Source organism: Carassius auratus, chromosome 40, assembly GCF_003368295.1.
Source record: "Carassius auratus strain Wakin chromosome 40, ASM336829v1, whole genome shotgun sequence".
Taxonomy (NCBI): Eukaryota; Metazoa; Chordata; class Actinopteri; order Cypriniformes; family Cyprinidae; genus Carassius; species Carassius auratus.
Window position 1 is genome coordinate 19,475,287 of NC_039282.1, and position 14,024 is coordinate 19,489,310.

The 14,024-nt window shown below is 36.5% G+C and overlaps 1 protein-coding gene across 2 annotated transcripts in view; it reads left to right on the forward strand.

The window, feature by feature from the left end:
- The first annotated feature begins 1,132 nt into the window (after positions 1 to 1,132).
- The window catches only part of LOC113058802 (fibroblast growth factor 12-like), a 37,500-nt gene continuing 24,608 nt past the window's right edge, over positions 1,133 to 14,024 (forward strand). Inside the window, exon 1 of one of the 2 annotated variants that reach the window (XM_026227027.1) lies at positions 1,133 to 1,451. In XM_026227027.1, coding sequence (XP_026082812.1) covers positions 1,427 to 1,451 — 25 coding nt within the window. In that variant the 5' untranslated portion in view covers positions 1,133 to 1,426. Of the gene's footprint in view, positions 1,452 to 11,400; positions 11,754 to 14,024 lie in introns of those variants that run through there. The other variant, XM_026227026.1, reaches the window with a different exon arrangement.

The window sequence follows — 14,024 nt, forward strand, 5'->3', positions numbered from 1 at the left end:
CAGCTGAATACCAAAATAATCCAGCGCAGTTTTATATATGAATGTGAGTTTGAGTGGGCCATGCCAGGTTATTTTTGTTTCCTGCTGTCTCAGCACCTGTGTGTAGCACCTGCGACTTACACACCGCTGTGTATGTGTGTGTGTGTGTATGAGAGAGAGAGGATTTCAGTTTTGTTGACACAAAGACTTTTAACATAAGAGAAGTGTGGTCATTTGTAACTTCAATGTGCCATTGCAACCATATATATATATATATATATATATATATATATATATATATAGTATTTTCAAATATATTTTAATTTTTTTTAAAAAGCATTTAAAATTAATGTTGTCCTCCTTATATTTTCAATCCAAGATAATACAGTCGCATTTTTTTTTTAATTGTCTATAACATATAATACTTTTTAAAAATGTTATTAAAATCAAACATTATTAAATCATTATGACTTTAGTTTTATCTATATAGGCCATTTCATCCATATTTGCATTTATCCAAAATAGGCTACTGATTGGAAATTAATTTTCTTAATTTCAAAACTTACAACCATTAATGCCAATAGTTTATATTTTTGTTATCAGACTAAAACCAATTTACCATAATGTTACTCTCATTTCACTGTAAAATAAAAGGTAAAATCGTAATAAATAAAATAACATAATAAAAAAAATAAATTAAAAAATAAATAAATCCCATTATATTTTGGATCACGATAACATGGAAATACCATGCTATTTTGAACCTTATTATAAGTAAATATTTATTAGGATATTTTATAATATCCCTACATTTTTTATATAACAAACATGAACGTAAAAGTAAATAAGCTATATGCATACTTTTGCAGTATATAATAATGATAATAATTATTTATTTGATACTACATGAAGTTATATTATTATTATTATTATTTACATTTTAATCTTTAATATACATTCTCTGGAAAATAAAAACATAACTACAGCCATAATAAAACCACTCATGTCAAAAGTGGGGAATATAATCTCTCTCTCTCTTTTTATTGCTCTATATTAATTAATATCAACATAAGGAGTAGCCTATACCGTGAGAATACAATTTTATATGGTTTGTATCATTTGGTGAAGTTGATGCGTCACATGACACCTGCGCCGACGTCACGCCCGTGTGAGCTGCGGCAGCTCCCGTTAACGGCGCGCGGAACGAGCCCCGGTCAGACACACACTCGCGCGCTGCAGCATCAACAACACACGCCACGCCCGTGATTCCGCTGTCTCCTCAGCACCGGACGGCGCGTGAAGTGATCGAAAGCTGCTCTCACGTGAGAGTCGCGCCCCGCGCGAGTCAGGAACCGACGCGAAGCGGACGCACGCACGCACGCAGCGAACAACGTGTCTTCATCATCGGCATCTTCACCCTTTGTGACCGACAGCAGCACGACGGGAGATGGAGAGCAAAGACAAGAGCGCCGGTGAGCGACTGACGGCATTTCACGGACAGGGCTCGGTGTGCGCGTGTGTACATGAGTGTAAAGTGTGTGTGTGTGTGTGTGTGTGTGTGTGTGTGTGTGTGTGTGTAGACTGCGGTACTCAGGTCTGCTGTCCTGACGGAGTCTTGGGTGGTGTGTGTGTGTGTGTCTATATGTGATGCTCATCATATGTCTGGGGTGTGTGTGTGTGTGTGTTATTCATCATCAGATGTTGTGTTAAAACATCCTGATGCAGCAGAAATGCCTCTCCAATGGGGTTCGGCCAGAGAAGGGTGGACTTCCTTCACACATCACATCCATCACAGTCCTGGGCGTGTGTGTTTATGTGTGTGTGTGTGTGTGTGCGGGGCAGTGGGCTGTCGATACATGCAGTTCCTTCACATGTCGAGACACTTGTCTGCATCATACAACATGATTTCCTGATCGTTCTGGTTGTAGCTGTGATTGTTTTCGTCTGTTAACATCAGTCTCTTGATTTCAGCAGAAGTACAGATGGCATGAGATGATGTTCTTCCATGCAATTATCAACATTCAGGACGGGTCGTGTTTTCACTACTGCATTTGAACGTTCAAAAGGAAATGTATGGAGTGTGTAGGAAAATTTCAGATGCGGCCTATGGCTTCACATTACTCTCAGTCTAGTTCCTGCACCTGAGTGTGTGTTGCTGTGTTTTATGGCCCTGTTTCCAGCACTAATACATGTATTTGGGTCAGTCTGAATCTGATGTATGTAGCTTTCCGTATGTGCGGTCAATACGGCGGCCCAAAACTCAGGTGCATCTCAATAAATTAGAATGTCTTGGAAAAGTTCATTTATTTCAGTAATTCAACAAAATTGTGTATTAGATAAATTCAATGCACACAGATTGAAGTAGTTTAAGTCGTTGGTTCTTTTAACTGTGATGATTTTGGCTCACATTTAACAAAATCCCACCAACAAATCAGATTATTGTGACATGGCAATCAGCTAATCCACTCAAAACACATGCAAAGGTTTCCTGAGCCTTCAAAATGATCTCTCAGTTTGGTTCACTAGGCTACACAATCATGAGGAAGACTGCTGATCTGACAGTTGTCCAGAAGACAATCATTTACACCCTTCACAAGGACGGTAAGCCACAAACATTCATTGGCAATGAAGCTGTCTGTTCACAGAGTGCTGTATCTAAGCATGTTAACAGAAAGTTGAGTGGAAGGGAAAAGATGCACAACCAACCGAGAGAACCGCAGCCTTATGAGGATTGTCAAGCAAACTGGATTCAAGAATTCGAGTGAACTTCACAAGGAATGGACTGAGGCTGGGGTCAAGGCATCAAGAGCCACCACACGAAGACGTGTCAAGGAATTAGCTGAACCACAGACAACATCAGAGGTGTCTTACCTGAGAGAAGGAGAAGAAGAACTGGACTGTTGCCCAGTGATCCAAAGTCCTTTGCAGTTTTGGGTTTCATTTGGAAACCAAGCTCCTAGAGTCTGGAGGAAGGCTGGAGAAGCTCATAGCCCAAGTTGCTTGAAGTCCAGTGTTTAGTTTCCACAGTCTGTGATGATTTGGGGTGCAATGTCTTCTGCTGGTGTTGGTCCATTGTGTTTTTTGGAAGCCAAAGTCACTGCACCCATTTACCAATAAATCTTGGAGCACTTCATGCTTCCGTCTGCTGACCAGCTTTTTGAAGATGCTGATGTCATTTTCCAGCAGGATTTGGCTCCTGTCCACACTGCCAACAGCAGCAAAAGTTGGTTAAATGAGCATGGTGTTGGTGTGCATGACTGGCCAGCGAACTCACCAGACCTGAACCCCAGAGAGAATCTATGAGCTATTGTCAAGAGGAAAGTGAGAAACAAGAGACCAAACAATGCAGATGAGCTGAAGACCACTGTGAAAGAAACCTGGGCTTCAGACCACCTCAGCAGTGCCACAAACTGATCACCTCCATGCAATGCCAAATTGAGGCATTAATTAAAGCAAAAGACGCCCCTACCAAGTATTGAGTACATGTACAGTCAATGAACATACTTTCCAGAAGGTCAGCATTTCACTAAAATGTTTTTCTTACGAAGTATTCTAATTTGTTGAGATAATGAATTGGTGGGTTTTTGTTAAATGTGAGCCAAAATCATCACAATTAATAGACCAAAGACTTAAACTACTTCAGTCTGTGTGCATTGAATTTATTTAATACACAAGTTTCCCAATTTGAGTTGAATTACTGAAATAAATAAACTTTTCCACGATATTCTAATTTATTGAGATGCACCTGTAAAGTCTCAAAAAAGGTTCTTCATTGGCGTCTGTGGTTCTGTGAGGAACCTCTGGAAGTTTGGATTGTACAAAAGTCTCTTTATAATTGAAAAGAATCCTTCAATTATAATAACTGTTCTTTGAAAGGTTCTTTGGAGATCAAAAAATGGTTGTTGCATTCTTAAGAATATTTGTTCATCATGCATGCTAAATATTGCGCAACCAAATGCTGCAGGATTTTCTCTTAACGTTTTGCATTGCCTTATCAAATCACTTAATTTCTGTGGCATTCATTTTTAGTGAATGTATAAAGCAGTTTATGACCAAACCATGCAAGTATGTGAACACTATTTTGTTTTCAAAAGTTGCTGTGTTCTATCCACTTTTTAACTTGAAGCAAGCTAACAAGGCTGTTTATAGGCATTGATGGTTCCATGAAGAACCTTTAACATCCGTGGAAGCTTACCATTTGCATGAAAAAGGCCCTTTATATTGGAAAAAATGTTCTTCACCAAGGAAGCAATGGTTCTCCTACAAACTGATTAATTAAAGCTTCTTTGTGGAGCCCAAAATGGTTCTTACTCTTAAAATTGCAAGTCATTCTCAAAAATGCTTGAATGTCTAGGGCAGGCTATAATTAGATGCAAAATATCAAATGTGCAACCAGATGCTGCAGGATCTTTTCTCAGAGCTAAATGTTTGCATTGACTTTTCAGAATAATTAATTGGTGTGGCAGTGATTTTAAGATGCATGAAACATAAGTGAATGAGCATAAGTTTGTTTTCATGAGTCGCTGTGCTCTCCACCTTAGTTTATTTAATGCTGAGGCAAGCTTCACTCTTAAAAACAGGTGCTTTATTTGCACTGATGGTGCCATGGAGAAACGCTTACATCTAGAAGCTTTCCATTGCACAAAAGTTTCTTTATCATGGAAAAATGTTCTTCAAATATACTGAACAAAATTATAAACGCAACACTTTTTTTTTCCATTTTTCCATGTATACAAAAGACCTGTTTGTCTCAAATATTGTTCACAAATCTGTCTAAATCAGTGTTAGTGAGCACTTCTCTTTTGCCGAGACAATTCATCCACCTCACAGGTGTGTGGCATATCAAGATGCTGATTAGACACCATGATTATTGATCAAAAACAAGTGTTGCGTTTATGATTCTGTTCAGTTGCACTAATCCACTCAAGAAAAAAAATGGCTCTTGTAAGAACTGATCACTGCAAGGTTTCGTGGTGGAGCCCAAAATGGTTTTTACTCTCCTGAAATTGCGAGTCATGCTCAAAAATGCTTGAATGTCTATTATTAGATCCAAAATGAATCACATTTACTATGAAACATTTTTAAAGAAACTTTATCTGTAACAAAAGCATAAATCCTTAACAGTGCACTGAGAGGGAAGGTCCGATGGCGATTGTATACGTTGATCCATGTGTTTGAAAACTGGAATTTAGTCGGGTGATATAGACTCAGCATCATTTAAGATGAAAGGGTGAATGTTATATTTAGACTTGTTAAATAGATAAATGTCTGGTCCACATCGCAGCTTGTTCTAGCCAAAAACGCCCACTTAGACAGACAGGAAGAGTTCCCAGACTGATGCAACCAGCATCACCACATGAAATCTGATGTTTGATGCACTTAGTACTAACTAAACTAGAAATCCACTATGTCAGACAAACACAAATACTCTGGTTGGTCACTTTACATGTGTGTTCTTGATCCAAATAAGCTCAGAAGTGGACCGGATTTTATCTATTGAGGCTAAGCAAGACAATAATGATCGAAACGGAGGCTTTAGATGGGTGTGTACAGGGTAACAAGCGTGCTGCTGTTCATTTGGGTCACTTTTGATAAATTGAATGCGTCCTTTAATGAATAAACGTATGCATTACTGTAAAAAAAAAAAAAAAAAAGGTTCTTGAATGGTAGTGTATGTAAAAAAAATGGCATTTTAGACAGTGTTGGTGCTGTACAGTGGTGATGTGTGTCTGGGTGTTTATGGTGTGTTTGCATGATTCTAGCAGCAGGTGGCGATATACAGTGAGAGAGAGCGAGAGAGAGCGAGAGAGAGCGAGAGAGAGCGAGAGAGAGAGAGAGAGAGAGAGGTGGTGCAGGTGCATCAGAGACACACAAAGTAAAAATTTAATTATTAATTCAAAGAAACACATTCACATGTTTGTGTTTTTGATTTTTCTGTTGTTAATGAAATCATTGATGTGTGTGTGTGTTGCTTCCTGAACTTGGATGGTTGGAAGTGTGTTTAACCTTTCACTCACTCTCTCTCACACACACATCTATCTGTCTGTTCTTCTTGCACTTTTTATCAGTAGATGCCTTGTGCTCCACTCATATCTGATTAATTTGTGCACATGAATGTGTATTGCATATTGCATGTCACATATGCAAGTGATATTCGTGGGAAAATGCTCTTGATTGCAGTAGTCGGATCAGTTTCTGCGGTTCAGTCTGCTGTCAGATGTGTGACTGTCAGTGGGGTTGCCCAAATCTGCTGCTTAAACTGTGTCAGGTTGCTTCATCTGATCTGCTGACGTTCAGACAGCCGATGCATCATTTAAACCCTTCAGCTGATGAAATGGTACTTGTGTGAGAGATAACCTCACGTATCTTATGAGGTGAATTCTTGAGATGTGCAGAAAGATGTTTCATTGGTTGCTTTGTCACAAGTAGCTCCGCCCATAGTGACATTTCATTGGTCAGAAATCCTCAGCATGATAAACATCAGATATGTTCTGATTGGCTGCGACTGACACACTGGAGAGAAAATTACTTTTCACTGTTGTATCATTTCATTTATATATATGTATATAATTTTAAAGTGATTTATTTTCAGTGTACATATGTGTAATTGGCTACAGAAAGGATGGATCAATGATTTATTGTATTACTAATGGAAAATTAGCTGTAAAAGAAATCTGTACACTGAAAAAAAAAATGGTGGAGAAACTTTTTTCTTACTTTTTATTTATTTGTGAGATTTACTAGAACTTTGTGAGAGAAGATTTTCAAAGTAGATCTTACACTGAAAATCACAGAAACAATTTCCACTTGGTATATGTCACAAAACCGCTATAATATTTGTTTTATTTACAACTTAGAAAAAATCCCATAAATATTTCATACATACAATGACTTTGTCCATTTAAAATTATCATCATGACTCATGTCAGAATATTTTTTTTTGTTTGTTTGTTTTTGCATTTTGAATCAAATTTTGTGTAGAATTATCTACATTTTCTAGCACTTTCTGGGAGAATCTTTCAAAACAATAAATGTCATATTTTATAAGAAATCTCTGCTTACTTTTGGAGACATTTTATTTTTGTTTTTCATTTTAAAGTTTATTTTTAAATAGTAACACAAAATATTAACACAATTTGTATTTATTAGCCCCATAAAGCCTATTACGTCCTACTTGATACACAAAATTAGGCTTCTGTCCTCTGATTGAAAGCCTAGAGTTGTTTTCTTCAGTGCAAAAATGTTGAGCCCCCTGCTGGTCAACAACAGCATGATTCTGCACACAGACACAATTACAAAACAACAAACACACACGCTTACAGCTGCGTTTAACCCTGCTCTTCTTGTGCATTTGAGCTTGCTTTCTGTGTGTGTGTGTGTGTGTGTGTGTGTTATGAAGAAGAATCTTCATGCTCAGCACTTTGAGTCTGCAAACAGCATTATAAATAGCTTTAACTCTCAGTAACACCCATTTACGCTCTCAGATATAGATGCTCTATCTAGTGGCTCTATTACTCATCCGGGACGCACAGATCTCGTTTCTCACGCCGGCGTTTCTTGATCTGATGGATCGTAGTTTGAGACAAGTGTCCGTGTGTGTCAAAAGTAGTTACAGAGACACTGCAGATGCACATGACATTTATAAATGTGCATCAGCTTTAATAATAGAAACACACACACTACTAATAATGCACAAAGACATCGGCTGTGTTCACAATAGCATACTACTCATACTACAGTATGCATGCACAGTATGCATAGAAAATGTCTAGAAGGCAACTTGCTGGATTTGACTTTTCACTTCCAGTGTGATGCATTTATGCAAGAGAAAACCGGACAAGATATTATCACATAACTGATGAAAAGTTCTACACAAATTTTCAATTTTAATCGTTAATCCTTCATATAAAATGTGAAACAAATAATCATATATTATTTTACTTGCAAAGTATTTATATGGCATCATCAAAGAAAGATAAATTGCATGGCAAATAAATCAGTATGCTGGATATTTATTAATTTAGGTTGATTTTAGTGAAGAGAAAATTTTATTAAATATAGTGTTACTGTTTCAAAATAACTATTAAAATGAACTGAATTTTTATTAATGCTGCTAATAATACTTTTCTTGAAATTTGACATTCAATGTTTTGTATTTTAAATGATTTTCAATCACATTTCCCCAACACATTTTTTATAACAAATATATTATTTTAATTTCTAATTATTTATACACCAGTCATATTTTGTTCTGCTTTTTTATAATTTATAATTATTTCTAATAAAATAAAAAAACAAGAAAACAAGAAAAGACTATTTCAGTTTTTGTAGCCTGCTTTAAAATGTTATTTTAATTTAATGTAACTTGCAGTTTCTTTGTAATTGTTTGTGAAATTTACTAGCAACTTCAGAGTGATTTTTTTTCAGTTTCACAATATTTTTTTATTTAGTGCAATATATTTATATTTTATATTTAGTGCAAGTGTGCATTAAGCAGCATTCAGTAAGCAGTGCATTAGTATTGCATTCTGAACCACAGACAGACACACCCCGATAAAACACACACACACACACACACACGTTTGTTTCTGTGAAAAGTGTGTTCATCCCATAGGTGTAATGGTGTTTATTCTGTAGAAACTGTATATTCTATGTCCCTTCACCAACCCTACACCTAACCCTAACCCTCACAGGAAACTTTGTGCATTTTTACTTTCTCAAAAAAACTCATTCTGTATGATTTATAAGTGTTTTGAAAAATGGGGACATGGGTTATGTCCTCATAAGTCACCCTCTCCTTGTAATACCTGTGTCATACCCATGTCATTATACAGAGTTGTGTCCTGATATGACACAAAAACAAGAGCACACACACACACACACATTAGCACAGGCAAATATCAGAAGCACACAGACAGTCACTTGTTTGATTGCACAGACAGATTTTGATGGATCAGACACACATTTACAGGTCCGGCAGGTTTAAACACACCGTTCACACACACTCTCAGACATCATGATGCATTACTGTCTGCTGTCTCACGACAGAAGAGGAGAGGAGGAGGATGAGGAGGAAGGCCCGCTGAAGCCGGTCAGTCTCTCTGAAGTCATTAGAGCTGCATTAGTGTCAGATCCACTGAGGGTAATGACTTGGTCCTTTTCTGATCCGGTTTGCAATGATTTCAGTGCATGTTCTTCAAAAGAAGTTTGTCTTTTATTATCTTTCCTCCAACTTCTGATTTTGATTTTCTGCTGATGTAATTAAGGCTTGTTAAGGGTGTGTGCGGAGAAATAATATGTATCAATAATTTCACAGCCTTACGATCACATTCTAATCAAATCTTGCTGGATAATGCCCCGCCCACTTTACTTACGGTTTAATATTCTACTTCTCTTAGAAACACACCATTGGTCAAAAGTTGCTGTAATTATATTTTTTTATTCAGGAAGGATGCATTAAATTGATAAAAAGTGGCAGTGTACTGTATATATTACACAAGATTATTATTTTAGATAAATGTAGTTCTTTGAACTTTCTAATCATGAAAGAATCCTTGAAAGCAACTGTTTCAAACATTGATAATAATCAGAAATGTTAAGTATATTTGTGTGGAAGCCACCATTCTTTATCTCTCTCTCTCTCTCTCTCTCTCTCTCTCTCTCTCTCTCTCTCTGTCTCTCTGTCTATCCTTCTCTCTTTCTGTCCTTGCTTTACTTGCATGATCTTTCACAGGTCTGAAATAGATCTCACAAAGACAGTCGAAAATTAGTTTTATAGTCCTCAAGGAAGTCTGATATTGTGGTGAAACCGTGCACATCTTTCATCTCATCACTCAGTAGGTTATTAACTCATATTTTGTGCATGATTATCTGTGTCCAGCTGTTTTCTCATTTCAGCCCAGACACAAATATTTCATCACCTTGTAAATAACAGAGAGAGAGAGAGAAAAAATGCTTTATATAAGACTTTTTATATTGCAGACTTTGTTTTTGTGCCTGCAGACAAGAAAAATAAATGTTTTGTGCTGTATTCAGGATATTTTAACCAAATAACCTCAAAGGTAAAATCTTTTTTTTTTTATGTAAATAAAAAAATATTAAATCGATCAATCCTAAATGAAAATCTGAATTTTTGCATTAGAATTTTTTATTACATTTTCCCTCAGAAAATGTTATTTTACTTGTAAAGTATTTGCACCAATGCCATATTTGTATTTATGCAGATTTTAATAAAGATAAATTATAATTGTTTTTATTTATTTTACAGTCAGAAAATAATCCTTAAACATTCTTCTTCTTAATGGTCCTTAAACAATTACATTTGTTAAACCTTGAACCTTAAATTTAAAGTGTTTAAATGAGATGCATCTTAAAATCTGAAACATTTTCCCTCACGTCTCACATGAAACGGAAAACAAATGATATATTGATTTACTTGTAAAGTATTAACGGTATGCACCATTGTTTGTACAGCATTTATGCTGATTTTAATAAAGAAAGATTAATGTTCTATTGCACTGTAAAAAAAATAAACCTTAAACATAAAAAAATGAATGGTCCTCAAATAGGCTAAAATGAAAAATGTCAAATATATATATATTTTTTTTACAATTTTGTATCATTATTGGTAAGGTGGCAAGGTGCTTTTTTTCTAACTATGGTCTATAGTGATGAAATCGGGGACTATCGCAGGACAGCGAGGTGCTTCTGGTGGGTTCTGCTGCCCCCACGTGTCTCAAAGCATCCCAAACATCTACTGTACAACCAAAACAATACTCAGATTTTTTTAATGGGACAGAGTATCGAACCTTTAAACAGAATGCATGTTTTTTATGTTTTGCATCATATTTGTTATATATGTCATGCTTATAGTGCTAATCGTCTTATGTAGTGAGAATATGTAAAACTATAGAGGCTCAAACTGAGAAAAAAAATATGCAATTTGCTGTAGATGCTGATATTTATGTGGACACAAAGAACTGAAATTCTGATGCTTATAATCAGTGAGATCTTTACAGCAGTAAATATACCAATAAGATGATGCGTAATTTTAAGATTAAAACATATAATGTTGTAATTTATTTAGTTTTAAGTTCTAGATGTTTGAAACCATTATGCAAACCACCGCAAGGGAAAGCAAACATTTGTATAATTTTTTTTTTTTTTTACTTTGTAGATCAATCCCTTGTGATAACTCACGTATATTGCAAAACCTATTTAAACTAATTTTGGAAAACAGGTCCTCAATAGAAAAAAAAACGATTTTAAATGGTCAATGTAGTGTCTTAATTAAAATCGAATAATGTTTCTGTGAGGGTTACGGGTATAAAATATAATTAATTTGATTTAAAAGCGACAGATAACAAGCCCCTGCACGTGACGTCAGCGAGTCCCCCCAGTGACGTCACCGCCCACGACTACGCACCGGTGTGGTGTTCCGCGTCTTCCCTCGCGCCCCACGCGAAACGATGATGAATCTCGGTCATTAGCTCATCACGATGCTCACTGGGAGGATGATCGGTTTCCGTGTGAAGCTCCGTGAGGATGTGCCGCTGTAGCGCGTGGAAGTCTTTTGTCTGCGGCGCGCGGAGACTGAACCGGAGCGCGTGAACCGACAATGATGATGATGATGGAGCTGACGGTGAAGGCGTCTCTGTGAACCGTCGGATAGCGGGACTTTGCGATGAGGATTGTGCGGCTGCTCCGGCAGAAAGGAGCGCACATGCTTCGGTGTCTGTGCGCGCGGAGAACCGAGCCGAGCAGCACCGACACCGGTGAGACACACACACACACACACACACACACACACACTGAATGAGAACACAAACTTCTGAATTGTTTTATATTAAGCTAGTTTATTTATTAACCTTATTTATTTCTGAAGACATGATTTAAAGAAGATTTTGTCAGATTAAACTACTTTTGTAGGTATGAACACACACACACACACTAAATGGGAGCAAAATAAAAAAAAGTTTTTTGTTATTATGAATAATAATATTTTTATTATAATTACTATTTTGCCTTTGTGGACATCTTTAAGGAAGCTTTTGTATAATTGTGAAAAAAATCATGTTTTTCTAAATGTTTTTCTATATAGAGCTAATCAAGAACCAAAATACTGGTATGTATGCATGTATTTAATAAAAAAAAAACAATTATTATTATTATTTTTTTTATCTTTGTCAATATATTTAAGGAAGCTTTTGTATAATTGGGGAAAATCATTTTTTTTCTATATGTTTTTCTATAGGCTATAGAGGTAATCAAGAACAAAATGTATTATTAATAATACTAATAAGGTTCAATTTTAACAAATGGGGATAATAAAAAGTTAGCTATTCGAGAATAAAAAACAATTATTTTGAATTTTTGTTGTTATTATTAACAACAACTAATTCTGTGGATAATTGTGTATGAACACACACTCATACACTAATGTCTAAATGAGAACATTAACTTATTATTCTTTTTTTTTTTAAATTAAGCTAATCAAGAAGAAAAAATATTCACTTAGACATGCCAGTTGATATGATTGTGTTTTGGCCTCCACATAACATTGTTTTAAGAGTCGTCTGGCCCTTCCACGTGATCTCTGGTATGCAGGGGTATAGATCTACCCTGGTGGCATAGGAAGAAAAGAAAGCCTTGCCACCCCTGCTGCCACCCCAGTTGGCAGCAACGAATTAAAGGTTATGGCCAATTTGAAAATTTATGAGCGCGAATCTTTCGTGATTCGTGATCCCGCTCCGAACTCCCGAACTGATTCAAATGATTTGCGATCCCCAAACTGACTCAAATGATTCGTGATCCCGCTCCGAACTCCCGAACTGATTCAAATGATTTGCGATCCCCAAACTGACTCAAATGATTCGTGATCCCGCTCCGAACTCCCGAACTGATTCAAATGATTTGCGATCCCCAAACTGACTCAAATGATTCGTGATCCCGCTCCGAACTCCCGAACTGATTCAAATGATTTGCGATCCCCAAACTGACTCAAATGATTCGTGATCCCGCTCCGAACTCCCGAACTGATTCAAATGATTTGCGATCCCCAAACTGACTCAAATGATTCGTGATCCCGCTCCGAACTCCCGAACTGATTCAAATGATTTGCGATCCCCAAACTGACTCAAATGATTCGTGATCCCGCTCCGAACTCCCGAACTGATTCAAATGATTTGCGATCCCCAAACTGACTCAAATGATTCGTGATCCCGCTCCGAACTCCCGAACTGATTCAAATGATTTGCGATCCCCAAACTGACTCAAATGATTCGTGATCCCGCTCCGAACTCTCGAACTGACTCAAATGATTCGCGATCCCCATAACTGATTCAAATGATTCGCGATCCCCAAACTGACTCAAATGATTCGCGAACCCCAAACTCTAATAATTTACAAAGTATTAGTATACTGTAATATTTTTGTTGTTGTTGTTGCAATAAAAACAGACCTAATCCATCAATAGCCTTTAAAATGGCTTAAAATGCATTATATAAAAAGTAATGAGGCAATAGGCCTAATGATTTGTTAATAATAACACTGTTAAAATACACAATGTAGGCAAATACAAAATAAACAATGTTATGTACATTTTATTACAAATGCCATGTGATTGCTGCTGTTACACTTACAGGACAATCGAAATCATGGTAAAACTGCTTAATTTCCTTTTGCATTATTTCTGAATGCTTGAGACTATAAAATAAATTAGAGTCATAATAAAGTTATAGCCACAGGTAAATGTCGAGAGCTACAATTGTGATTTGTAAATAATACAATTTATTCATTTATTTTTTTTATTTGATTAAAGTTATTTTTTCACCCCTATAGTAGTTTTTTTTTCCATCATCATGTTTGAGGAAGGGGGGCACAACAATAAATCCTGCTTATGGGAATCCTTAAGGTGTTGTTATACACGTCTCTGGGAATGTGTGCTCTACTACACACACACACACACACACACACACACACACACACACACTGAAGCACGCGTGGTGTTTTCAGCTCTTCACTATATTGATGCATGATGTATGCTA